The sequence below is a fragment of the Lingula anatina genome, chromosome 3, assembly GCF_051362555.1.
Source record: "Lingula anatina isolate TDL-2025a chromosome 3, LinAna3.0, whole genome shotgun sequence".
Taxonomy (NCBI): domain Eukaryota; kingdom Metazoa; phylum Brachiopoda; class Lingulata; order Lingulida; family Lingulidae; genus Lingula; species Lingula anatina.
The window spans coordinates 11792348-11818641 of NC_141769.1; the positions used below are offsets into that span (position 1 = coordinate 11792348).

General features: G+C 35.7%; 1 protein-coding gene across 1 annotated transcript; it reads left to right on the plus strand.

The window, feature by feature from the left end:
• The first annotated feature begins 1588 nt into the window (after nt 1–1588).
• LOC106167825 (multidrug resistance-associated protein 1) lies at nt 1589–25716 on the plus strand. Its single transcript, XM_087008462.1, has 31 exons — nt 1589–1726; nt 3443–3619; nt 3953–4081; nt 6770–6904; nt 7310–7429; nt 9024–9085; nt 9580–9711; nt 9937–10260; nt 10604–10781; nt 11085–11339; nt 11718–11783; nt 11936–12073; nt 12369–12515; nt 12831–12915; nt 13111–13177; nt 13563–13689; nt 13948–14124; nt 14382–14549; nt 15161–15347; nt 15876–15972; nt 16251–16428; nt 16716–16947; nt 17409–17719; nt 18065–18264; nt 18460–18598; nt 18987–19088; nt 19317–19463; nt 19955–20113; nt 20530–20696; nt 20875–21069; nt 23630–25716. Exons 1-31 carry the CDS (start codon nt 1685–1687, stop codon nt 23739–23741), a joined length of 4755 nt encoding a protein of 1584 aa, XP_086864588.1. The 5' UTR covers nt 1589–1684; the 3' UTR covers nt 23742–25716.
• Nucleotides 25717–26294: the final 578 nt, after the last annotated feature.

Below are 26294 nucleotides of genomic sequence, written 5' to 3' on the forward strand. Positions count from 1 at the left end.
ATTGTTAGTGCCAATATCCTATGTGCTATCACGGAAATTGAAAAATGCGTAGCTAAATTTATCGAAAACATAATCGAAGCTGACTTATTGTGTTTGGTGGAAAAAATATCAATCTGATCTTTAGCATCCCAGCAATGCCGTACGAAGGCGATATTCCGAAATTTCTGGAAATTATTCAAACATTTTTCTAAAAATGTATCATTGGTCCGAAGCTTCGCCACTCCGAATTTTCTTCGCTCCGAACTCCGCAGTTCTATTAATCTGATGGTAAAAAGGCCGGTAGAAAGACCAATACCCCTACTGTTTTACTTTTTTTCATTATATCAAATGTTTTTTCTGCCTCAAAAGCTAATGTGGTTCATATGCATGAAGGCCGGAGGTTTTGGCCAGCACTACCTACTCTTTTCAATCCCGCTCAATGTGATCTTACGGAATCCACCCCACCCTACCCACACACTCACAGTATATACTCAAAATTTGCCATACGCAACCTTGCGCACCTGGCTGTTTATTGATTTTGAAAAAAATTTGAAGATGAAATATCGCCGGTTGCTGTATGTTGCTTTTCATTCTTGGTAAAGCAAAATCACCAAAGAGGCCTAGGCTAACATGCAATGGAATTTACATTAAAAAAATAGAGGTTCAAACGCGGCAATACACGAGAGGGAGGGAGGGAGAATCTAGGCCCTATGACTATTTGATTTAATAAATTTTTCGATGCAATATTGGAGTAAAAATAGTCATCTAGGTCTACTGTTTTTTTATTGAATAAAAATTTTGAATAGCAGACCTTTTAAGTAAAAGTCTTGTTTTACTGGTTGTTCAGATCAAAGTACTTTCGAAGTGAAAAGAATACGCACCCCTTCCTCATCGCTTTATTTTTATTTTATTTATTAACAATATTGCCTCGATCTTTTGCCTCATTTATCCAGAAGTTTGTTTGCTGACACAAAACAGACTAGGATCCATTGATATTATGAACTGTCTCTAGTAATTTGTGAAGGTTTAACTTTTCCTTTTTTAACCGGGTTGTTTAATTTTACAGACCAGTTTCGTGCCCGGCACATGTAATATGCCTTTTTGCCGTTTTCATTTTAAATCATGTGAAAATCGATAAAATAGTTACGAACCTAGTTAAACCAGCAGCATAGGGTTTACTATTTATTTCATACTTGTTAAAATAAATATTTTCATTAATTAACCAAGATTACGCGTTTAGGGGGTATGAAGTGATGTGACAAAAGCTCCGTAGGAAAAACTGTAAACCAGGTTTAAAAAATGTAAATCAGGTTTAAAAATGAGTATTGATTTGTTGACCCTTTTCGAGGTTGGATCCGGCTGTGGTTATACATTTTACATTCTACATTTTATATACCCTCGAAATGGGGTTATGGGGATGAATGGACGTTTAACAAATTATCAACGGCACATTTTAAACTTTGACACAATGAAATATTGGTCAAATTGCAACAGCTAGGCCATTGCTTTTTAGCGATTGTATATTTTGAATTGTACATTGTTTATAATGATTGCAGTAAGTTTACTGTAACCACTTTTGTCACCCATCCCATATCTAATCGGTCTAATGGGCAAGAAAGTTGTAATACATTTTGCAAGTCATTGTAGGTCAGTACGTCTATAAATAGCCGCACACGCCTCGTCGTACTGTAAACATCACTGTAACATGGCGGCGAATTTCACGGAGTTTTGTGGCTCCGAATTCTGGGTAAGATTTCTCAAATCTTCGAGCTTGTAACATTGCAACTGTCGCACAGAATATAATATAGTCTACTTAGAATATATCCGTAAGTTGGGAGTTCTCAGTTGATGAGGAATAATGGGTAAAATCAGTTAGCTAATGTGCCTGAATTCATTGTAGTATTTTAGGTCAAGTTATGATATAACGCAGTGCGACGATTACGGTAACGTAAAATTACACTGACAGCATGACCTTTGTGAAATGCCGAGTATGTGTTTTTTTCTGGGTGTGTGTGGGGGGATTAAATAAGACTTATTTTACCGAATCATGGTCTGGCGGTTGTGTTATCTAAACGTGTTACCGACGTGCGTTGTATTTTTTTTTTTGCTGACGGCAGCACTGTGGTCTCCACATGTGTTTTTTTCAAACGATGTGTAGGGATTCAAACTTTGGTGCACAACTAGGAAAATATCTCCGTTTAAACAAGCAATTTGAATATGTAGCGCTCTCATTTAGATAAAAATATATTCTTGTTTTAGTGACATGATATTTTCCGTTTTTGAAGATGTCATTTTTAGAAATGAGTCAAAAGATGCCACACTCAATTTTTAAACTATATTATCACAAGCACCTGAGATTTACCACACAACAGGTTTAGGAGGTGGGCATGAACACACTGTCAGCTTAAATTTTGATTTTAGGATTTGCTCAAGTAGAGAAATATGTAGGCCCTATGTGAAATATAGGCCTACATGTGAAATACAAAAGTGGTCGGGAAATATGAGAAAGTGCATTTTGATACAATGTGGCCTAATTGCTAGGAGAAGATACAGATTTTCTAACAATGGCTTATTGGGGAAAGGGGAGTTGACTCCCCCTCTCCCCCCCCCCCAAAAAAAAAATGGCATGTGTTTTCTCTTGTCACCCCTCACCAACATAAGGAAAAAATTATAAAAAAATAGCAAAAAGAAAGAGAAAAGACAATTCTAATACTATACTACATGTATACTGGATCTAGGAAGTAATGATCAGTGCAATGGTCTGATGGTAGGATAGGTGCCATTGACCTTTAATAGGGAAATGAGTCGTGTGACTGCTCACACGACAACTAGATATCTGCTCAAGAACCTGGCCCAGATGTTGCAGAGATCAAATCTCAGTTCTCTTTTACTTCAGTGCTGTTTTATCTACTCTCTCCCAGATGCAGATGACTTCTTACACTTCTCTTTTATGTCTTTTCTGAGGTAATTGAAATGTGGAGCATGTGGTAGTACCAGCTGATCTTAGTCAGACCCATAGCCAGGGGGTGTGGGGGGGGGGGGTTCGAAAGAACCGCCCCTTTTGCTGGGAAAAGGTCCACTCTGGGTAAAATTTGATCTAGGTACATGCAGTTTTTATGGGAAAAGGTCCAATTTTTCAGAAAAAGAACCCCCCTTTTGAAATTGCTGGCTACGGGCCTGTTAGTCATGTGTCAGTGCAATCTCTCGGATATTGGACATCGGCTGCTGATATTGGCTACACCTTTTGAATTGGCTGCTTTCATTTAAAGATGATATTATCTCTTCCTATACTTTGGTAATGTAAAAATGATTTAAGTGCCAAACTAAATATGAGGTCTAAAGAGGCTCTACCAAGAGGTATTAGGCAATTCCCATATTCAAGAGTGCTGAATAGTATTAGTGAACAGTTATAGAAATTGATTTTATGATTGACATAATTTGAAATATATTTGATTTATTTCAGAACCTCAATATAACGTGGTACAATGAGGTTGGACCAGACTTCACCCCATGTTTCCAGAACACTGTATTGGTATGGGTACCTTGTGGTCTGCTATGGCTGGCCCTCCCCTTCTATAGCACTTTCCTTAAGAGAAGGAAGGGACACATCAACAGCAATGCTCTCAATATTACAAGAACAGTAAGTACAGGCAAAGGAATTTTTTTAACACTTAAAAGGTTTCTGATCTTGGGATGTATTGTAATAAGTCCTTTTGGAAGTTCATTGAGGCTGGAGCTTGGGTGTGATAGCTGCTTTTTATCTGACATGCACATCCATATAAGAATCTTTTAAATAACTGCTAGCTGCTAGCTTTGTATCACTGATTTCTAAGCTCTAGCATTAGTATGGACACATGTTGTTTTACATTTAATATGCTTTTAAGTTTATTAGAAGAGTTTGTGTACTGTGTAAAAATCAGACATTTGGCTAACGTTGACTTCATTTTCTAAGCATGAAACTTGTGTTTTCCAGATCATTACCCTACTCCTTGTCTGTGATGTTCTATTAGATGTGTTTAAGACAGCTAGCGAGTATGAGACGGAAAGTCCACCCCCGCCTCTGGTTCATTTTGTCTCCCCTGGAATACTAGCTGTCACATTGGTAAGCTGGCCTCTCAATCATTTTATCTTGTAAAATTTTTGTACAGTATATGTACAGTACATATACTGTACAAAAAGACAACTTCTGTTGTTGTTTCAAGGTTGTCTGTTTATCTTTGTGCCCCCTGGAATCATGTTTTTTTTTCTTTTAAGAAATTTTACTTTGATATTGTTCAAGATTGGCGATGTAGCATTCTAAAGTCAGTCAAAAGACATCTTTGGCCCCATTTATATGTACCAATAGCAGGGCATCATTGTACACTGTCACAGTAAAAACATAACCCATTTCATTAATCAACCAAAAAAGATCTGAGGTTACAATGCATGTGCATGTGCTGGTATGAGCCTTTTAATAAAACATACACTAGTACCTGCTTTATACAGTTACTTTCATGCATCCCATTCAGTAATGCATTTTCTCAACAAATAATATGACTGTATTGTTACTAGTTACAAAAAGAGTCCTGCACTGTATGTCGCATAGAAGAGTGTAATTATATTGAGGTGCAGCTGAGACATAATATGCTTTTGTATTTCGCATACAGTAGATCATGAGTAATTGTAACTGACTTAATAATATCCCTTGACTGGTGCTTCGAAAAATAGGATGAACACACCAAAGTGTTTGAAAATTAAGGTGAACATGTACTGTAAGAAAAATACAAGTACAATATTTTCCCATTGTTTGAAGTGCTGGCCATGGAATAATGAGCGGTAACAATGTGCAGCATACAGTATATGAGGTAGCAAATTAAGCTGGAATAAAGAGAGGCAGATGAACTCACATATAGGCTATGTCCAGTGTAACAATGCTGAGATCATCTGAAGAAAGCAAGAAGTTCTTTACAACTTCTTGGAAGAAAGGGAGTTGTGGAAGTCCTCGACAGTCAATGTCCTGAAAGGACAAGATATTTGAAGAGAATCAGAGAATTCATTGCAACTGTGCAGTATTCATAGTAGGTCACAACAATTTTTCTTTGGGTATGATGCATTATAATCAGATACTTTTATCACGCTTTGATAAGTTCAAACACATGCTTTCTCATAACTTTGGATCATTCGCAAATAACATACACCAATACTGAAGATATGATACAAAGGTATTGGAGTCAGTTCACCTGATTTAATATCTATCTGTTAGGTGTGAAAGATATGTGTTTTGTATTGGAACCTGTTAGGAGAAGGGGGCTTATCAGGTCAGACCTTCCAACTTATACAAATACCATATTGATTTTGTTTGTCAGGTCACTAATTTTTAGGACCTACATGGCTTCTGTGACCCACAAAGATTAAGGGTCCCTCAGTGTCTTTTTTATTTCTAAAAGTGGGTGTGAAACAGCACCACTTTGTCTTTTGGGTTCATTTCAGTGTATTTTATCATCAGTCAAATATACTATGAGAAATTGGCAAATATATTAATGAAATAGGATTAATTTGTTTTGCACAATTAATGGGATTTTACAGAAATAAACTTAAGTGTTCATTTGTTGAAAATCTGTTATTCTTGTATTTTTTACACTGATTGCTATCAAATTTTGAAAGCAAATTGATCGCATAGCATTTGCTTTATACAGAAAGTATGGGTCACAGAAAAATATTAACCACAGATAATGACAGCAAATCATTGAAAAAAAAGGCAAATTGCCTCTTACTATTGTCAACTAATAATTAAAAAACTTTAAAATAGTGGGCCTTTTACATCTTACAATATTTATAGATTAATGAGACAGCTGAGCTTGATGTATGTGTACTCAGTAGTTGTATAACAGAGGTAGCAAAGTCTATGCCAGATGCATTGGTACATGGTGCTTTGGAAGGAGATAGGGGGTGGGTTATTGCAAATGATTAACGCTGTAGTAGGTCTTCCTTGACTTCTGGGATGGTGCTCTTTTCATTGATATAAGACTGCATTCCCATAAACCTATCATACTAGCTGAATCGGTCTAACTAAAGAATGGTCCAAATCATGAACAGATGCCAGCAATATAGGAACAGGAATATTGTATACTAATATATGCACCATAAAAGCTTTTATCCATTGATGGTTTTCGCGATGATTGAAATATCTAGATTTAAATAATGTACTCCTGATTATATATCAGTATTGACATAAGATTTCACAAAGATAGGCGCTGACTACACCAAGCTCCTTGACCCAGACATGGTCACTGTATTATATATCTGAACCGTGATTGTCATATAAAATATCATTCCACATACTCCTGGGTTAGCTTGCCCCACATATCATCAATCATTCTGAGTAACCCATGTGCATGTATGATGGCTTTTTTTACAATAGCTTCAAGATAAAATACAACTGTTACATTATTCCATTTGCCACACATAGCACTGTATATCAGGTTACCATTTGCCACTATAGAAAGTATTGACTATTATATTGTAATTTTACATACTGTTATAACTGCTGTTTATGACTTCTGAATCAATCTATCACATGTGTGCCAATTAAATTGTATTAATGCTACCTCACATACAATTTTATTACTGCACATTGCAACAATGCTATTCCAGTTGTAGTAAATCATGTCCTTTTTTGCAAAAGAAATTGTTAAGGAAAACCTACCAAATCTGACTATAATTTGTTTACTGCTCTAAAACAATCTGAGAAATGTGAAGAATTCATCACCATTTTGTGAATATGTGATAATTACATTCAGTGTGATTTCAGATGCTTGTAGCAGTAATACAACAAGTGGAGCGTGCCAAGGGAGTGTATTCTTCTGGAGTCCTCTGGATTTTTTGGTTTCTGCTGATTGTAGCAGGAATTGTGCCATTCTATTCCAAAATAGTCAATTTTGATGAAGTAAGTCTTCTACAACATCAGTTGATAAATTTTCCCTGATGTAAGATTATTGATTTGAAATTTCTTCGTGTTTTAATAGTAACCTTAACAATCAGTTGTGAACCTAGGCTGCCTTTTCTATATTTTTTTAAATTTTATTTGTGTATTTGTTTGAGTGTAAAATTAAGATTTTAAAATGTTTGAATGACACTTATACATTATGTCATTTGAAAAAAGGTCTTTAATCAGTTTTTGATTGTTTTGTGAGTAACAAGGACTATGGTCTTTAAGACAATTTCCACTTTCTTAGAAAAACTAAAAGAAAAAAATCATGGTAGGAGGCATATTTACTTAGTTTAAAAAATATTTTCTGTTTGTGTGAGTTATAAGAGTTGATGATATTTCATGTTTGGACCGTCTTTTCAGGTATGGAAAAATGACATCTACAGATTTGTCACCTTCTTCGTGTATTTTGGTCTTCTCCTGGTGCAGTTTGTCCTCTGCTGTATCAGTGACCTCCCCAGGAATAACCTACCAGAAGGAGCTGTAAGTATATACTATATCCCATCTTGCACTTCCTCATTTTCAGCAATAGTAAATTACTAATCTTTTCTGGATATTAATGTCAAATTGCAGCAAATAGGAATATGATTTCTATTGTTAGCAATTGTTATTAATATTATCTCAGAAACTGATAAAGCATCTGACTGTGTAGAATGCATTCATTGAGAATTGATTGTTTTGATATAGTATCAACATGTGGTAAGATAACTGTACAGAAGGGCATTATATGGGACAGTGAACATCAGTAGTATAAAGAAAACAACAATTTGCAGTGATATGTGACTGTGAATTGAACAAGTAAAAAGGCAAGATCAAAGAAGACAATGAAAGGATAAAGGGTACTAAATTAGGCTTCGTTCACATGCAATGTCTATTTTCTATTTTCTATTTTCTATTTTCGGTATGTCTTATGATCACGCTCTGTGCCCTGAATATCCCGCGGCGTAATTACTGGCAGCGCGAGCCAGTTACTATAAGTTACTATAAGTAACTGGCTCGCGCTGCCAGTAATTACGCAGCGGGATATTCAGTGCACAGACCGTGATCATAAGATAGCGCGAATAGAAAATAGAATTTAGAAAATAGACATTGCATGTGAACGAAGCCTTAGACAGCAAGTTTACTATCTTATAGCTGTAAAGTTTAATTTAAATATAAATAAAAGCTTAATAAACGAGTTTAACGAGAGATCTGGATAGTTCACAGTTAGCTCTTCCAAAGAGATTGTTATCAGAAACTGATAAAGCATCTGACTGTCTAAAATGCATTAGTTAAGAATTGATTCTTTTGATAAAGTATCAACACGTGATAACTGTACAGAAGGGCAATATATGGGACAGGTTAAATAGTGCTTGATGTGATCAACATCAGTAGTATAAAGAAAACATAACAATTTGCAATGATATGTGACTGTGAATTGCAAAAGTAAAAAAAGCAAGATCAAAGAAGACAATGAAAGGATAAAGAGTATTAAATTGGACAGCAAGTTTACTATCTTATAGTTGTAAATTTTTATATAAACATAAATTAAAGCTTATTAAACCAGAAATCTGGACAGTTCAAAGTTAGCTTTTCCAAAGAGATATTTATTTCTAAAAGATACAAATTAACACCTCAGTGTGTAGTGATTACATTTATGTGATTTATACTAACATATGTTTTGTCGTGTAATTTCATTTATTTGAAATTTAAAATTAAAAAAAAATATACATTTGAAGAGGGAATAATGAAAAATATGAGTTATGAAAGTGGAAATAGAAATAAAATCTATTGTGTTAAGGGTGCCACCTGGTGTTAAATTATAAAAACATTATGCTTCCAACATGTACACCACATCTACAGCAGTTACAGGATATTTTTTGCCGATGTATAAATCTGTCCATCTTTAATTTTAGTATTTGTAAAATGGAACAGGAAGACACTCATGATGTCATGTTAGATATGATAATTTTGAGTGTTTTTCAAGTGTTTTTCTGCACCACAAATTAAGGTTGGAAACATATTTATGTTTACCTTGATATTCAGTGTGGCTAATGCCAATTCCCAGTTTTGATATTTGCTTTTTTTCTGCTTACAGAAGCCATCTCCAGAGATCACAGCCTCATTTCTCTCCTATATTTCTTTCCATTGGATTAACAGGTATAACATTTAACACTTTGTCAGTGGTTCTGTGACATTTTTTTACTGAAAGTTTTTGAAGAGTATTCTTGGTCCTGTGTAGTTATGGTGCTTACTAATGAATATCAACCAACACATTAAATCTAAACTTAAGAATTTTTAAAGACTGATGATTTTAAGGTGTACACACTTTCTATCTTTCTTTCACCAAAAAAAAAATGTCCTTACTCAAACCATATTTTCAGAATTTTATCATAATTTTTTTTTTAGATAATTAAAATTATCATCAAGGCAGTTCTTATGGATTTTTTTCTAATCAGTTTGATTTAATATTGGTCTAATGCCAGTAATGAGCATCATTGTTTCATGTTGAAATCCCTCTCTTTGACAAGAATGCATATGATACTACACAGTGTTTCATATTAGAATGTTACTTACTAAAGGAAGTAAAAAATGAACAAGTAATTTTATCAAGGGCAGTTGAATAGATTTGTTGTAAACTTTGTCTATTTCAGCCTCGTAGTGAAGGGCTACAAGAATGACCTGGTGGCTGATGACTTGTTTGAACTAAACCCCAGAGATGTGTCGGCCAACAATGCACCTATGATAGAAGCAGCATGGAAGGTGGAACTCGAGAAAGCAAAAAAGTATGCACTTCTGTTTTAAATTAGTAGAATTAAGAAGTAGGCAAGGCTTAGAGAAAAATCACAATTGAAGGACACAAAAAAAGTTGAAAATGTGATATTATGGGATAGAGGATAAGAGGACTGGGAATTTTTTTTTTTATTTTAAGCAATAAATGTTTTGGATATAGAATATACCAAAGTGGTTTTACATACCAGTAACTATAAAGAGAAAATGTTGTGTTTTAGAGAAGCAGCTCAGCTAGCCCTAAAGCTTGGATACAGCAAAGATGCCAATGGCATGTGGGTCAAGAACCAGCCCATGAACTTGGCATACAATGCCACAGAGTCCACAGAGAGAACGCCTTTACTGACAGGAAGCAACAGGAAGTCCGGGGAAGATGATGTGGAATTCAAAAATGGGAAGAGGAAAAAGAAAGATGATGGCTGTCCCAAACCCAAACCATCCCTGGTGAAGGTGATAGCGAAGGTGTATGGCAGTGTACTGGCAAAGGCTATACTGTGTAAACTGGTATATGATGGGCTGCAGTTCGTGGCACCACAGTTACAAGGGTGAGTGGGGAAAAGTTGTAGAATTATTTAAATTGTTCGGGTTTTTTCAAGGAGTTTTATAACCTTTCAGTGGAGGACCTGGTTAAGATACTCTTTCCTTTTTCTTGTTTACCAATGTTACATAGTACAGAATAAAATGAGGTAAATCAGGTATTTGAAAAAATACAGTATGTGTGAGCATGTGTAAAATTTGCATCAGATTTTACTTTTTTTGATAGATCAGTAAGATATAAAGTTTTTATTACAAGCGGAGATGCAAAAACTTTTCAGCAACATATTCCCTTACCTCAACTTCCCAATGGTGTATATTGATGATGCTGATGCTGATGCCCTTATTCTCTAGATTGATGATCAGATTCACAGAAGATGTGGATGACCCAGAGTGGCATGGGTACCTGTATACAGTGGCCTTCTTCCTGACTGGGCTGACAGGGTCCTTCTTCTATCACCAGCTGTTTCATCTGTCCATGACCACAGGAATGAGGCTCAAGTCAGCTCTCATTGGGGCTGTCTACAAAAAGGTGCAGTTAAGCTGTGGGTCATGACACTTGCATTGGCTATATATATATATATATATATATATATATATATATATATATATATATATATATATATATATAAAATAACTATTTCTATCGGAAGGTTTTTACCATTAGCTAATACAATTTTATAATTATGTGGTTTTTGTGAATTTCACCTATTATACATATTTACAGCCCTGTTACTTTCCCTCTCAGAACCTGACTATGAATAATGCTTAATACATGCTATGGTGTTATTCACTTACTATGTACATAAATGTTGCCTTATTCTGTTCCTCTTAGGCCCTAACCATGAGTAACGAGGCCAGACAGGAGTCTACTGTGGGTGAAATAGTCAACCTGATGTCTGTAGATGCCCAGCGTGTACAGGATGTCATGGGATATCTCTGGATGTTTGTGTCTGCGCCCGTACAGATTGCTCTTGCACTGTGGTTGCTGTATCAGCAGCTGGAAGGGGCTATATTTGCTGGATTGGCTGTCATGGTACTCCTGATTCCCATCAACGGTGTCGTGGCAACGAAACTGAGGAAGTTGCAGGTATGGGTAGTTTGGTCAAAAGTCATACCAACTCAGTCTCCTCAATTCTGCCACTTTTGAGTTGTGGAGCTACTTGGATTCCTGCATCTGAATACACAGTAGTTGTTGTTGTTGTTGTCCCTGAGCATACAACCTTATACTTTGGCCATCAGTTTTATAAAACGTAGAAAATACAGAGTTGAAATTTCAGAAGTTGATAATTAATGGAATAGATGTCAATTATAGTAATATTAAAGGTGCTGTTGAAAATACTAAAAAAATTAAGAATGGATGATATATATATTTTAAAAAAATCTTCTCTGCTATTTATTTCATAGTAATTAGTTTTGACTCATATATTTTTTGCATTAGGTAATTTTTTATATTTCTTTGTTACAGGTGGCTAACCTTAAGATGAAGGATAGTAGAATTAAGCTGATGAATGAAGTTCTTTCTGGAATAAAGGTGTGACTTAACATTGACTTGATTTTTCACCACATAGAGAGTGAAACTTGAATTATGATTAAATTTAATTGCTCATTTTGAATTCTTACCCTTTAAAATAAGATTAAAATTAGGGTTAAATTTACAGTTCTTTTCTGTTATGTATCTCACAGGTTCTGAAGCTGTATGCCTGGGAATTGTCATTTAAGGAGAAAATTTCAGAGATTAGGCAGAAAGAGCTGTCCTTGCTGAAGAGGTCTGCCTATCTCCAGGCCGTCACTGTCTTCTGCTTTACATGTGCTCCTGTCTTGGTAAGATTTTATGTCTGGAATTTATTCATAATTTGTTTATAATTTTCCTTGCTGTAACAATTGAATATTTTCTACTTGATTTCAACTTACAACGGACTTTTTCAAGCTATTTGTGGAAAAATCTTAAATCAATAGATCAAACAAATGGATATTAAAAATATTTTTCCAGTATTATTTTTTCAAATCGGTGCATAAAGAGCAGTCAGTCATCGCTAAACATGACATTTTACATAAAGTTAGTATAGATAGATGGATGGGTGGAATGATCTACATATAAATTAATGTATATTTACAGGTCACTTTGGCATCGTTTGCAACCTATGTACTGATAGACTCAAAAAATGTTCTTACAGCAGAGAAAACATTTGTGTCGCTGTCTCTCTTCAATATCCTTCGCTTTCCCATCAATATGCTGCCCATGATGATATCATTTGTAGTGCAGGTAAGGTAGCTCTTAATATGGTATTGCACAATGGAATAAGAATTTACCTATTATAAAAAACAGTCTCAAATGTTCTTTTTTAATTGATGCTGGACATGGACAGTAGAATGTGACAAAGTATCAAATTTCTGTTTCAACAGTTAATCCAAGGGATTGAATGGAAATGAGATAGATATGTCCCCTAGTTAAATGCTTTTTTATGTTTCTGTCCTAACAACAAGTTCACATTCATGGAAGGGATATTGTGCATTTAATAGAAATTCTGAAAGTAGACCAGTGCATCTTTTAAGAGGTACTATCTTTAATTTTTATCAGGCCAATGTTTCCATAAAGCGTCTGTCAAATTTCTTGTGCAATGAAGACATTGATCCCAACAATGTACACCACAACCCCAATGCCAGTAAGTGTACAGCAATCTCTAACTATAAACCTCAGTCAAGAATTTAATACATAACATTTATTTCTTAATATAATGAATGAAATAATACAATTGATAATGATATTTATCTGTATAAAACCCTCGGATGTTCTGCAAACTGTGTTTTATTCACGTGAAAAAGGATTCAATTTTATGCTGACATATTTCTTATTACAGGACATCCAATAGAAATAAGGAATGGCAAATTCTCCTGGAGCAAAGGGGACAGAGTTGTTTTGGAGGAGTATGTTTAGACAAATACACCACAGAATTATTTAAAATGTGTTTTGATAATATACAAAAGAGTAGATGTCTTTTGATTTGAGAATTTTAATACAAGTGGAATTCAGGCACCTGTTTTTTTCTGTTTAAATAGTGAAAATAGAAACTGTAGCTGGTTCTTGTATATGTATGCATTTTAGTTGTAATCCTGTCTCATTTCAAGATTTTTTTATATTTTCTAAAATACCGATCCATTTTCACAAAAGCTGGTCCTTATACATACCATATTTTATTTTCAGTATAATTATGGTCTTACACCTCATGTCCATAGCATTCAATAGCATTTATAGGTCAGTTATCATGGCTTGGAATACAGTGTGTCATTAAAATTGTGCATGACATTTCAGTGTCAATTTGGAGGTCCCTGATGGTAAGTTGGTGGCTGTGGTGGGACAGGTTGGGGCAGGCAAGTCATCCCTACTGTCTGCCATACTGGGAGAGATGCAGAAGGTAGAGGGCAGTGTCAACCTCAAGGTAAACCAGAAATTGACACTTTTTGTCAGGGTTTTTTTGTCAGTGAAACTACAAATAACAATTTCATCAAAGTATAAACTGCAGCCATGAATTAAGTACTAAATGTTTTTTCCTTAAAATCCCTAGAAGTGTGAATTTTAATTGTCAGTAGAACAAAACAAAAATGGTAGAAAAAAATTTAGTCTAGATGTGATCCTTAATTCAGTTCTATTCTGTAACTTGATAAGCTTTACTCTGTTTCTGTATCTACTGTTTCAGGGCAGTGTGGCCTATGTGGCTCAACAGGCCTGGATCCAGAATGCCACTCTGAAGGACAACATATTGTTTGGCCGGCAGGAAATGAGGAAGAAGTATGAAGAAGTGGTGGATGCCTGTGCCTTGAGACCTGACTTGGACATTCTGCCTGGAGGAGAGATGACCGAAATCGGAGAAAAGGTTTGACAGTCCATCCCCCTTGCGTCTTCCTTTGGGCATTATATTACCAACATAAATATGAATATTTTCAATTATGATATAATGCCCCCTTCCCTGCCTTGCACACACCCACGCGCACTCATAAATGCATGCATGTGCAGAAACACACAGACACACATGTTCTCTCTCTCTCTGCTCTCATTAGCATAAATTTTAACACTGAACATATCACTTCGTACTGGTATTTGTTCTTGCACAATTGATGTTCTTCGTTTTAGGGTATCAACTTGAGTGGTGGTCAGAAGCAGAGGGTCAGTCTGGCCAGGGCAGTGTATAATGATGCTGATGTCTATCTCCTGGATGACCCTCTCAGTGCTGTGGACTCCCATGTGGGCAAGCACCTGTTTGAGAGTGTCATAGGTCCTAAGGGATTGCTGAGGAAGAAGGTAATATTTTGACATAGTATATCAATTGATCCCAGCCACCTTCTAGCAACTGATGCCCCTCTCTATAGTTTTTGCTGCTCAGCAACAACCCTTTAATAATACCTGCCGCCTCTCCAACAAGAGATATTTTAAATAAGAAAACTTACCTCACCACTGAACTATGGCAACTGAAACGCAGTTGTACTGGACTGCACAGAGGTCTTGTCTTTGCAATTGGCACCTGTAATCTCCGAGAGAAACCTGTTAGCTTTAGCTCTCATCTTCGGTGCCTTCTCTTTGATTTTCTTCTTATCCTCTGAGTCGCCGACCAAAGGATAAGCCTTATAAATGTGGACAGTGCCCCACCCGCCTTCACTGGAATCAGCTAGTCTAATGAGCTTATTCCTTTAATTTTCTTAAGCTTATCACCTCTTAAGCGTTATCAGGCTTGTTATTGTCTATTGCCCAAACTACCTGCATCAGTTGCTTTTGTAACTGGTCTTGAATTCAAATTAGAAACTTCAGACTTAATCTTCTTAACTTTGACAGAGGAACCGTGCACTTCACAGACTTTCCAACTCTAGTGTTACTGGAGCAGCACAGTTTTTAGTTAACTGGTATTTTCCCTTTAGACCAGAGTGTTGGTGACCCATGGTCTTCAGTGGCTAGAGAAGTGTGACCAGATTGTTGTTTTGCTGGACGGTCGTATCTCGGAGACAGGCACTTATGAGGAGCTGCTTTCCCATAATGGTGCCTTTGCCCAGTTCCTGAAGACATACCTAACACAGGCTGATGATGAAGATGAGGAGAGCGATGAAGGTTTGAAATGATTACATATTACCTATCTGAAAATGGCAAAACCTATGCAATAAGCTTGGTTGCATTGTTAAATCATCCTGTCCCAAGATTTGTTAGTTTTCTCATAAAAAGTGACACAAATGCCTGCTTAATGAATTGTGCTTTTTAACACCAACATTGCAAAGCCATCTTGTCTTCTTATTATAAATGTGGTTGCATTTTTACATCTATTTGAACTGTTTGATTTTGGAAATATAAACTATTTATGATGAAATAAAATTGATCAATTCCTCAGTTTAATACACTGAATGAGGTCTTAACTACGATGAATATAGCATACTTTTTGTTTCAGCCAAAGAGCTGAAAATTTTCAAGAATTTGTATGTACTAATATAATTGCTTTTAGAATTGGTGAAATTTTTATATGCTAATGTGAAATTGGCTTTATTATGCTTTATGTTTTCAAAAACTGAGGCAAAGGAAAATATTCTACAGCGTGCATCTGAATTCTGAGTGGTATGTTTTAGTGTCTTCTCCTTCTGCTTACAGAGAATGAGGCAAAGCAAAAACTCCTGCAGCGTTTGGACTCTGTATTATCAGAAGATGGACACAGCTCAGATGAAGAGATATCCAAACTGAAACAAAGGTAATAATTCAACAAGCATCTGGATTATTTTCAATTTAAAAGTTTATTTTCCGGATTCATCAAATCATTGCTGGTTTGGCAAGGAAAAAAGATAAATGATTTAAATTCCTTATCCAGCAAAAATTTAATGTTAAAATTCTAAAAAAACTGTTTGCATTATCTCAGTGGTGTACTGTATTTTATTGTAACAGCAGCTCTCAGCAGTAAGTTTCAAGTTTTAAGGCAGTTTAGACTAATGGGGACAAGTCTTAATCAGTGTAAAATTTTTTTGTTCCTAGGGCTAAGTCTAAATCCCCTACTGCAAAATCCCCCACATCTGTCCTTCGTAGTCCTGTACAACGCTCACTCAGCAGACAGAAATCTGTGGAGATAGACAAAGAGATGGTGGAGAAACAGGTTAAAGAAAAGAAAGAGAAGGAAAAGTTGATTCAGGCTGAGAAAGCAGAAACGGGAAAAGTATGACAACAAATATCTGTTTAATGTTCTTGTGGTATTTTCACAAATAAATAAATAAATATAAAGTGAAGCTTTCGGGATGACCAGGTCTTTCTTTTCACACACACACACAAAAAAAAAAAAAACATGCACACAGGCATGCACGTTTGCACACACACACACCATATTCATAAGCATATGAATAGTCCACATTTTTATAAAGTTTTTGAATTTATCAGCATCTGTGGAATAATTCTGAACAATCCACAGAGACCTACATACATTGTGTATGTTTTGCCTCATTTCAGGTCAAGTGGACAGTATATTGGACCTATGCCAAGTCTATTGGTAAATGGATGAGCTTCCTTATTCTGTTCACTTTCATCCTGTACCAGGGGTGTTCTGTTGGCTCCAGTTTCTGGTTGACTATTTGGAACTCTGACAAAGTTCTCCAGAATGGCTCTCTTGCAGGAACACCAATATTTGAGGAGAAGGAGCAGTTGTATCTTGGGATTTATGGAGCATTTGGAGCAGCTCAAGGTTAGTGTGGAGCACATACCGGTATGTGGTCCCTTGTTGATTGTTATATGATTTAGTTAATTAATGATTTTAGGTTAGTCTTACAAGAATAAGAAGGTGTGCTTGTTTAGGAAAGATTGATGGATTGACAGTGAGTTTTTAAGCCTTACCTCTTTTCAGTGGAGATAAGCTGACCATACTGTCTTGACAAGCCCTCAGATTACAATATCTAAATTTTGGAAAATCAGTATGGTTTTCAGCTTCTCGTGTGACAGTAGGGGGTGGAACATGCAGGGATTTGATTGGCATCCGTTGTTTAGAAATTGTAATTAGATGGCTTGTTGAGATTGTACATTTTTAGGTTTATCTGCACTGTCTATAAATCAGTCATTTTTAAGCAGAAAATACATTTTTTTTTACCTGACTACTCTCTCTCTCATTTAATTATTGATTTATATTTGTATATTCTGTTTTGTTCCCAGCTGCCTTTGTCCTCATCTACTCCATAATAGCCTCACTTAGCATGGTGGATGCTGCTGGCAGGCTTCACGATGACATGATTCACAACATCTTACGTTCTCCGATGTCTTTCTTCGATACCACTCCCAGCGGCCGTGTGGTAAACCGTTGTTCCCGCGATGTGGAGACGATTGATAACAATCTTCCTCAAATCTTAAGAAGTTGGATGAACACATCTTTTACTGTGCTGACTACATTTATTATTATTGGAGTTAGTCAGTCATTTTTCTTGATAATGGTTGTGCCATTGGGGATTATTTATTACTTTATTCAGGTGAGGAGCAGTTATCTTGAAAATTAGAAAGATTCTATGAGGTGAAAAACATTAAAATGCTTAAGAGTATGTTGGTTTTCTTGAATATTTTGACTTGGAACAGTAAAGTCATTTACAGAGATATTTAGAAGGCCATTTTAAAATTAAGAGTTATTTGTAGGAGCAATTTCACTTTGATTTGATCATGAGACGGTATCATGGTCAGATTGGTTTCTTTTATTTCTAAGTTTATGTCTTAGTTCAGGTGTAAGCGTTAGAAAGCATTGTATAAATAATCTTGCATAAAATTCAACCCATCAGAGCATTACAATCACACACGTACCCTGTGTCTTTATCACTCTTCAGAGGTTCTACGTCCCAACTTCGAGACAACTGAAAAGATTGGAATCCACAACACGCTCCCCTATTTACACCCACTTCAGTGAGACCATAACAGGGGCGTCCACCATCAGAGCATATGGAGAGGATGGAAGGTTTTTGCAAACCAATGAGAAGAAGGTGGACAGCAACCTGGTGTTCTACTTCTCCTCATTGGCATCTAACAGGTGAATATGAAGGGTTTTCATCTTTAATTATTGCAATTGTTGATATGCTTACTATACTTAGATTTAATAACTTGAGTCTTTGGGGGTTGCATTTTCTGGGTGGTCATCTATATGCATTTCTGCATAAATTAAAGAGAAGTGCATTGATTGTAATTGCATTCATGTCTTACTGATTGGATGGAATTATTGTTACAGATGGCTAGGCTTCAGACTTGAAGTGATAGGAAACTTGATAGTGACATTCACATCCTTGTTTGCTGTGATCACTCGAAGTAATGTACAAGATCTACAGGCTGCCGCCCTGGTGGGACTCTCCCTGTCATATGCTTTACAGGTAAACTAAAGATGGCACTGCTTATGAAGATAATCCTGGAATACAAAAAATTTGTTGTAGAAAAATGGGTTTTTATGTACAGAAACGGATTTGTCTGTACATATAGCCCTCGCCAGTGTCTGTCATAGCTGTAGCTGTTCACTTTCAGAGGAAACAAAATAAGTTGAAAACCATTTGACTCTCTGTCTTCACAATTACAGAATTGATGCATTATTTTATTATTTATGCAATTTTTTGTGAAATGTTCATATTTTAATTATGGCATTTTCAAGGTGTGACTTTGCAATAGACCTGTTTGCTTTAATTTATCTGAAATAATACAGGCAATATTTTACATACCCTATTTCTTTAATTTTAGCATGTAATGGCTCTGTCTTGTGTATCCTAGGTGACTGGTGCATTGAACTGGATGGTTCGCATGAACAGCGATGTGGAGACCAATATAGTTTCTGTGGAGAGAGTGAAGGAGTACTCTGAAATGGAAACAGAGGTCTGTATTAGAAATGAACTAACATTATATGATGAATTTATAACAAAAGATAATAAATTTTGTTTTAAAATATGTATATTTTTATGACATTGTGGCATCAACTTCGAGGGACTTGTTATTAGTAATTTCTGTTACCATGCAATTGTGTGTCGCTCTTTGTATATATTTTTTATACTAAGACTCCTAATATGCAGAGATGTAATAATCTCAACACAATTCTGTCTCCAGGCTGAGTGGGACATAAAGGACACACGCCCACCCAGGAGCTGGCCTGATAACGGACAGGTCCAGATACAGAATTTCTCTGTGCGATATCGAGAGGGTCTGGATCTTGTGCTGAAAAATATCTCTCTTGATATAAACCCAGGAGAGAGGGTATGTAGTCAGATTGCAGAGTGGGAGAGAACATTCACAAGGGTCTGCTTAAAGACGTGTTGTATTAAATATTGAAATTTGAATATTTTTATATTAAATATTATTGTTTCAAAGATTAAGGTAAGAATAAATTGCAGCAAAGAAAAATAATCATTTAATATCCAGTGCTCAGTGAACTTCCAAATGATTAATTTTATATAAGGTGACATCTTAGATTTATTTAGATGCAAAATTTGGGCCATTAAAAAACTATCAATTTGTAAATTTTATAAACATTAAACATTTTACTGGATCTGTAATTTTATATATAAGGTGACATCTTAGACATACAAATGTAACCATTTTTTTATTAAGTTGCAAAATGTTGGTCAATATAAAAACAATCAATTTGTAAATTTTATATGACTTAAATATTTGCTTTAAAACATTTTACTGGATCTGTATACAATAAGCCTTGATTCTGATACAGTGAAGCACTTGTCTTTCCATAGGTTGGTATCATAGGAAGAACAGGAGCTGGTAAATCTTCCCTTACCCTGGCACTGTTCAGGTTGATAGAGGCTGCTTCTGGCAGAATAGTCATAGATGGCGTTCCCATCGCAGGGCTTGGGCTGCACCAGCTCAGGTCAAAGATCACAATTTTGCCTCAGGTGAGAAAAAGAGACTAGATAGATCTGTGTGATTTTGCAAGTTTTAATCTTCAAATTTGACATTTCGCAATGTGTAAGGAAAAAGAGACAGTACTGTAGCATGTGATTGTATTTAATAGGGTAGTTTTAATCTTCAAAATTGACATTTTGCAATGTGTAAGGAAAAAGAGACAGCACTATAGCATGTGATTGTATTTAATAGGGTAAATGTTTTGATAGTGTTAGTCTCAGTGTTTTAGCAAAGGTCACAACAGTTGGAAAATGTGTAGTTAAATGTTAGGTAATACATCTTATACAAGAATCCTGGACTGTTATTCAGGAAATCATTAACTTTGCTGCCATTGGGTCAAGCACTGTTTCTCTGTAGAAAATGGTCTTCCATTGTGACCAACACTGGTATACTTTCTGTTTTTCAGGATCCAGTTTTGTTTTCTGGCTCCCTTAGGATGAACCTTGACCCGTTTGACCAGTACAGTGACCAGCAGTTGTGGCTGGCTCTGGAACATGCTCATTTGAGGGATTTTGTGTTCACTCTGGCCGAGCAGCTGGACTATGAAGTTGGAGAAGGGGGGCAGAATCTAAGGTGAGATGGCTTGGCTTTAAAAACGTTATATGTTTTATTTAAATTAGCCACAATATGTTCAATATATTACTTTCGTTTTAAGTTCATGTAACACCACCTTAAGGACTTGTTTTGTCAATTAAATAAAGTTTATGCCAAGTAAGTATTAAATCCATTTCTTTGTCCCTTATTTTACCAGTGTTGGCCAGAGACAGCTTCTGTGTCTAGCAAGAAGTTTGCTGCGTAAGACCAAAATCCTGGTTCTGGATGAAGCCACAGCAGCTGTGGACCTGGAGACGGATGATCTCATCCAGAGCACCATTCGTAATGAATTTTCTGGCTGCACCGTCCTCACCATAGCTCACAGACTAAACACCATCATGGATTATGACAGGTCAGTGTGGGTGGGGGATCACATGTTGCAGGGAAGGGGGCTTGAACATGTTATTTCTGTCAAGAGATACAGGCCCATAGCCAGCAATTTCAAAGGGGGGTTCTTTTCCTTAAAAAGTGGACCTTTTTTGCAAAAGTGAGCAAGGTTTAAGTGTTCTTGGCATTCATCATCTTTATGAAAAATTCTTAACTGCACATTACCAATACACAACTGAAGTTGCAAATGCATAAACTGCCTGTCTATAAACTTTCAAAAATGAACATATATACTGATTATCCTCCAGAATATTTTAAGGCTTTACAAGGGAGTCTAATTCCATCCTTCGTGAGTGCTTTCTAGCAAAAATATCTACTACCTGGTTTAAATCAATGTTCATGTTGTAATGAATGTGTAGCAATGCAAGGTTGCTCAACCTCAACTTACTCATGGAATTCCGCATATAAGTGTTCAGCCTATGAAGTGCACTGACGCTGCACTCACACTCACAGGAAGTTACAGGGATTGCACAAGCAAGGTGCAGCAATACACAGAGGTTGGGCTACACATCTGGATCACACTTTTTTATGGCAAGTGCTGGGCTATTGGGTCTCTCCATTTCTGACACTTTGTCAAATCTGAAATACACAAATCATTTTAGTCTCTAAAACAATCCAAGAGTACCAGTGTTCTTTTCATTCCTATTAAAATAAAACCATTTAGTTTGCAGAATGCATCTAACATACCCCTGATCTTAATTACCTGTTTTTCCATCTTCTTACATCTAGAGGTACTAGCTCTGGGGAGGGAAGATCTTTCTCATAAGTAGTTACAATATCTGTGACATCCATCTCTCGCTCACAGATCACTGATGGCAGCAATCCCAGGAGGGAACAGGCAGTGGTTGACAAACCTAAAAGTTAAACAGTAGAAATCAAATAAAGAAACACTAACTTATTACATTGTGCTGACAATATGTTGGGATGTTGATTTAATGTTTCTTGTCATATATTATAATAGCACTGAATGATGTTACGCTGAGGTAGAACATGGGTTTCACATGTAAATATTTTATGATGAACTTACCAGAGATTTTAGCATCCAGATTGTTACTGATATGCTCTAAGAAATGAATGGCTACATTATCTTATTATGTTGAAACACAGTTTTTGCTGGAGCATTGCCCCTATGTTTCTGCCTCTTAGAAATTCTGGGCTTGCTTGGCTCAACACAGACCTTCTCAGCCATCGCACTGCTTAGTTATATATCAATGGAAACGATCCCATGACACTTTTCTCTTTCCTTTAAGTAAAATTCCTGCACTTTTGCAACCTGGAACAATATGAGAAAACATAATCTGATAAATGATCAGAATTGTCACTATGAATTCCAGTTATCTTATGCTTGACAGGATTTGATGAACCTCGCTTCTGTTACCCAGATCCCAATTTTGGTTTTCGCAATACTCATCTTCATAGAGCCTTCATCCAATGAATTCTAATGCAAAAAGGTGTATCCATTGTAGAAGTGCTGGTACGCACTATGTTGTTCTGCCCACCTGGTCCTACATAAGTTTAATAAGACCTTTCTTCTACCCTTTCCGATGGTATTGGTCTTTGCAATGAGTTCCAGCAACTTTTCCTTCTTTGGACTGTTCTGGAAGAATCGACAACAGTGCTTTTACTTGTCTACCACATTCCTGACATTTGGTATAGAGCTGCTGTGGCTAATGACCAGATTCAAACAGTGTCCACCACAATGGCTGTACGTCGCAAGAGGTGCCACCTCTTTAATCCTTGCCTGGACACTCACCTTGCCAGAAGACACATCCTTGTCCTCTGATGCCCTCGCTGTTACGGCCTATGTCTTCCAATGCCTGTAGGATTTCTCTGGCCACATTCTCACCTGTGATACACTGAAGAGGCAAAACCTTCAAGAACTCCTCCCTTATGCACAAATCCTTATCGACAAACTGCACACACAAAGCTAATTTTTCTGAGTTATGGAAAGAGATTTCATCTGCAAGTACTGCAAAGAACTTTGTCATGTGAACTTCTCTTGTTATATTAGCCAAGACAATGTCTTTTGCTGAAATGTCTATCATTTCATTTTGCCACTGTAGTGACATATATGTTGCATTTTGCATGGCAGCAAAAATCCAAATGTTCTTTCATCACAGGATCCCGCTCGGACAAAAATCTCGAATGCTCAGGAAATTGCCTGGGTTGCCTGTTGAATCTAGCTGTTCAGTGTCTCCCCTTAAGACACTGCATTGCCTTGCAAACAGCAGAACAGCAATGTTTCTGACCGTGGCCATGTTTCTTTCTCGGTTGGCTGCTTTTTCTTCTCATCAATCAAGTGCTGAGTGTTTTTCTCTGGCTTTTCTGCAAAGAAATGACTGCTACTTGCTAAGAGTCCTGATGGTATTTTGTTTTTTCTTGCTCTCTGCATTTTTCTGATTGTTTTTGCCATGCTGTAAAAGGTTTATTCAAGTGTTTGCTGTTTTTGTACTGTCCAAGGATTGATTATCTTTATAGAAAATAATATTTTTTTTCTTTTACAAATACTTGTCAATAAATTTCAGACTGGTAGTGTTAGACAAAGGGGAAGTGAAGGAATTTGATAGCCCCTCCAGACTGCTGGAGAACAAGATGAGCATCTTCTATGGCATGGCAAGAGATGCTGGGCTGGTGTAATACCACTACACCACACCAGGTGGCAGCACTGTCCAGCATGAGATGAAGTGGTGAACTGAAGGACAACGAACAAATGAGACAGAAGAACACTAGTCATTAACTATTTGACATTCTCAGTTTGAACTATTCTGTTGTAAGTTTAGACATTCAATGGTTATATTAATATGTTCATATTTTGTTAAGCACAAAGGAAGGGCTACCCAATAAACGAAAAAATTAAACAGCATATTTTAGAAAATATTAGTATAAAATAAATGTTTTATCGAGTAAATTGTCATTAATCGGAAATTACAGGTTTCATTATTTACAGTACATATTTGTTTCTCATTATGGCACTAAGTATAATTTATATTGGACAGGGTATGAACCTTTTTGGTTTATGTTTTCTGTTAAAGCTTCTATGTACCTTGAAATCCTATTCTGTTTGATGAAAAGTGATTTCAATGAGGCAATTTACTTTTAGCTATTCTTAAGGAGTAATTATGTTAAGTCTAAGTTGTTTTGATTTAATTGGCCAGAATAATAAAACATTTATTGCATTTGTTAAGTGCAGTAGTAAGGCAATATGTATAATTATAGACATTACAACTTTTTTTTTACCTTCATGCAACTATCTAGAATGACTGTTAGAAATATACAATATACTAGGACCATACCATATATTGTGTTCTGAATTGAGAATTGGTTATAGAATTAAAAGTTGTTTTGTGCCATTTAGAAATCCCTAATTTAAAGTATTTAAAACTGTTGCATTCCTTATTTGTTATTCTCTTTTTGCTTTCGATCATGTTTACATTATCTTTCTATACACTGGTGTATGTGAGTGTTAATAAGTGTTTTAAAAATAACTAAAAGTAGCTATTATCAAAACTGTAGTTGCATTTACCTCACATCATTGTAGGTTTCTATCTATTTGTAATGCAATTTTGTAAACAGTAAAAAAAAAAGATGTTTTTCGGTATATTACATATACATTACATTGATTGTTCAACCCTAGTATATGTTAATTGTTCAGGTGTTTATCATTAGTGTTTGAAATTTATTATGTAATAAAGAGGTTCCATATGAGGCTGATTTTTTGTTGCAAATCTGTAATATTTTTTTATTGTTTGCTAAGAACAATATAACAGTTATATTGAAAACAACAATTGTTGTGCATTTGGATTTGTTTTGGGTCAAGGCTATCCTGTGTTCTAACTTTCTTTGTTCTTTGTATATTGTAAGTAATTATAATGATAAATTTGTAAAGTGGAGGAGGGATGGTAATTAAATGATCCATTAGGAAAAGGTCAGTCCTAAAATGATTTACTTTTAATATTTTAAATGATATAGAACTAACATTCCATGTAAAGTACCTTAGCTATAGAAATGCAAATTGTTTTGCTTTTTTTGTACAGATATCATACATCCTCATTAGCAATGTTACTGTTTTGCTTCAAACTCACCAATATTACATATTGCCTTAAAGTGCCGTTCCAGTTCAAAATTAAGCATGATGATTTTCTCGAAGTATAATAATGGTTTTGTTGTCACTGTGTCATCCACATAAGAACACTCTTGTGCCTGGAATCTGCTACATGGGCCTAAATTGCAGGCCAACTTTAAAATTGGGAATGATCCATTTATTCTTTACATTTATTAATTTATCTTTGTCTTGTATTTGATTTTTTGCCATGTGGAAACTTTATCACTGATTAAGTGTAACTTGATCTGAACTTACACCTTAGGAGCCTAAATTTTAGGTCGTGTTCAAACTGGCTATGCTCCTTTTCATCCTATTTGGTAATTTTGGTCTTGTGGATCTTATATTATTCACACAGGTCTGATTGAGTGAAAAACTTGCAGGTTCGACATCTATTTTAGGTGAAACTAAATAGTTTGATTGTAGCCTTTAAAATGAACAATTGGGTAACAAAAGTACTTGTGAAATTTAGACGCATTTAATTTTATGAATTTCTCTCAATATTTAACTGGATTATTATTATTATTATTGTTTGAAGTTTTGTGATGTATCGAAATGCCTCAAAATATAACCTACCTGTGTTTTGAGCTTGATGATCAAATATGTCAATCGATCAGAACTTCTGTGATCAATTAGTCCTGTATTTGAATTTGGAGGTTTGTACTGTTCTGATCAATTTAGATTATATCAAAATGTATTATCATATATATATTATATTATATCATTATATTATATTATATTATGTACTCTTTTGCTTTACTTAATAGCCAAATAAATATTAGAATTTTACATAATTTAGTTTTGTCTCCGCTGGAATCCTCTCCATGTTTGTGATATGTAATAGTATGAAGAAAAGTACGTTGCCAATTTTAAGGATCTTGAAGCCTAGTTTCGGGTCTTGGTTTTCGAGCCTGACATTCATTTATTAACTGGACTCGTAATGGTTTAAACCTGGCAATAAACTACCCTCTAGTGGACATCCTTAATACTCAGTAATAAGCAATTTGTTACAAGAAAAGAAGACATATCCTCTCATATCACGGAGACCGCTTAATTTTTTGCCAAATTCACGTGAAAATGTTCAAAATCAC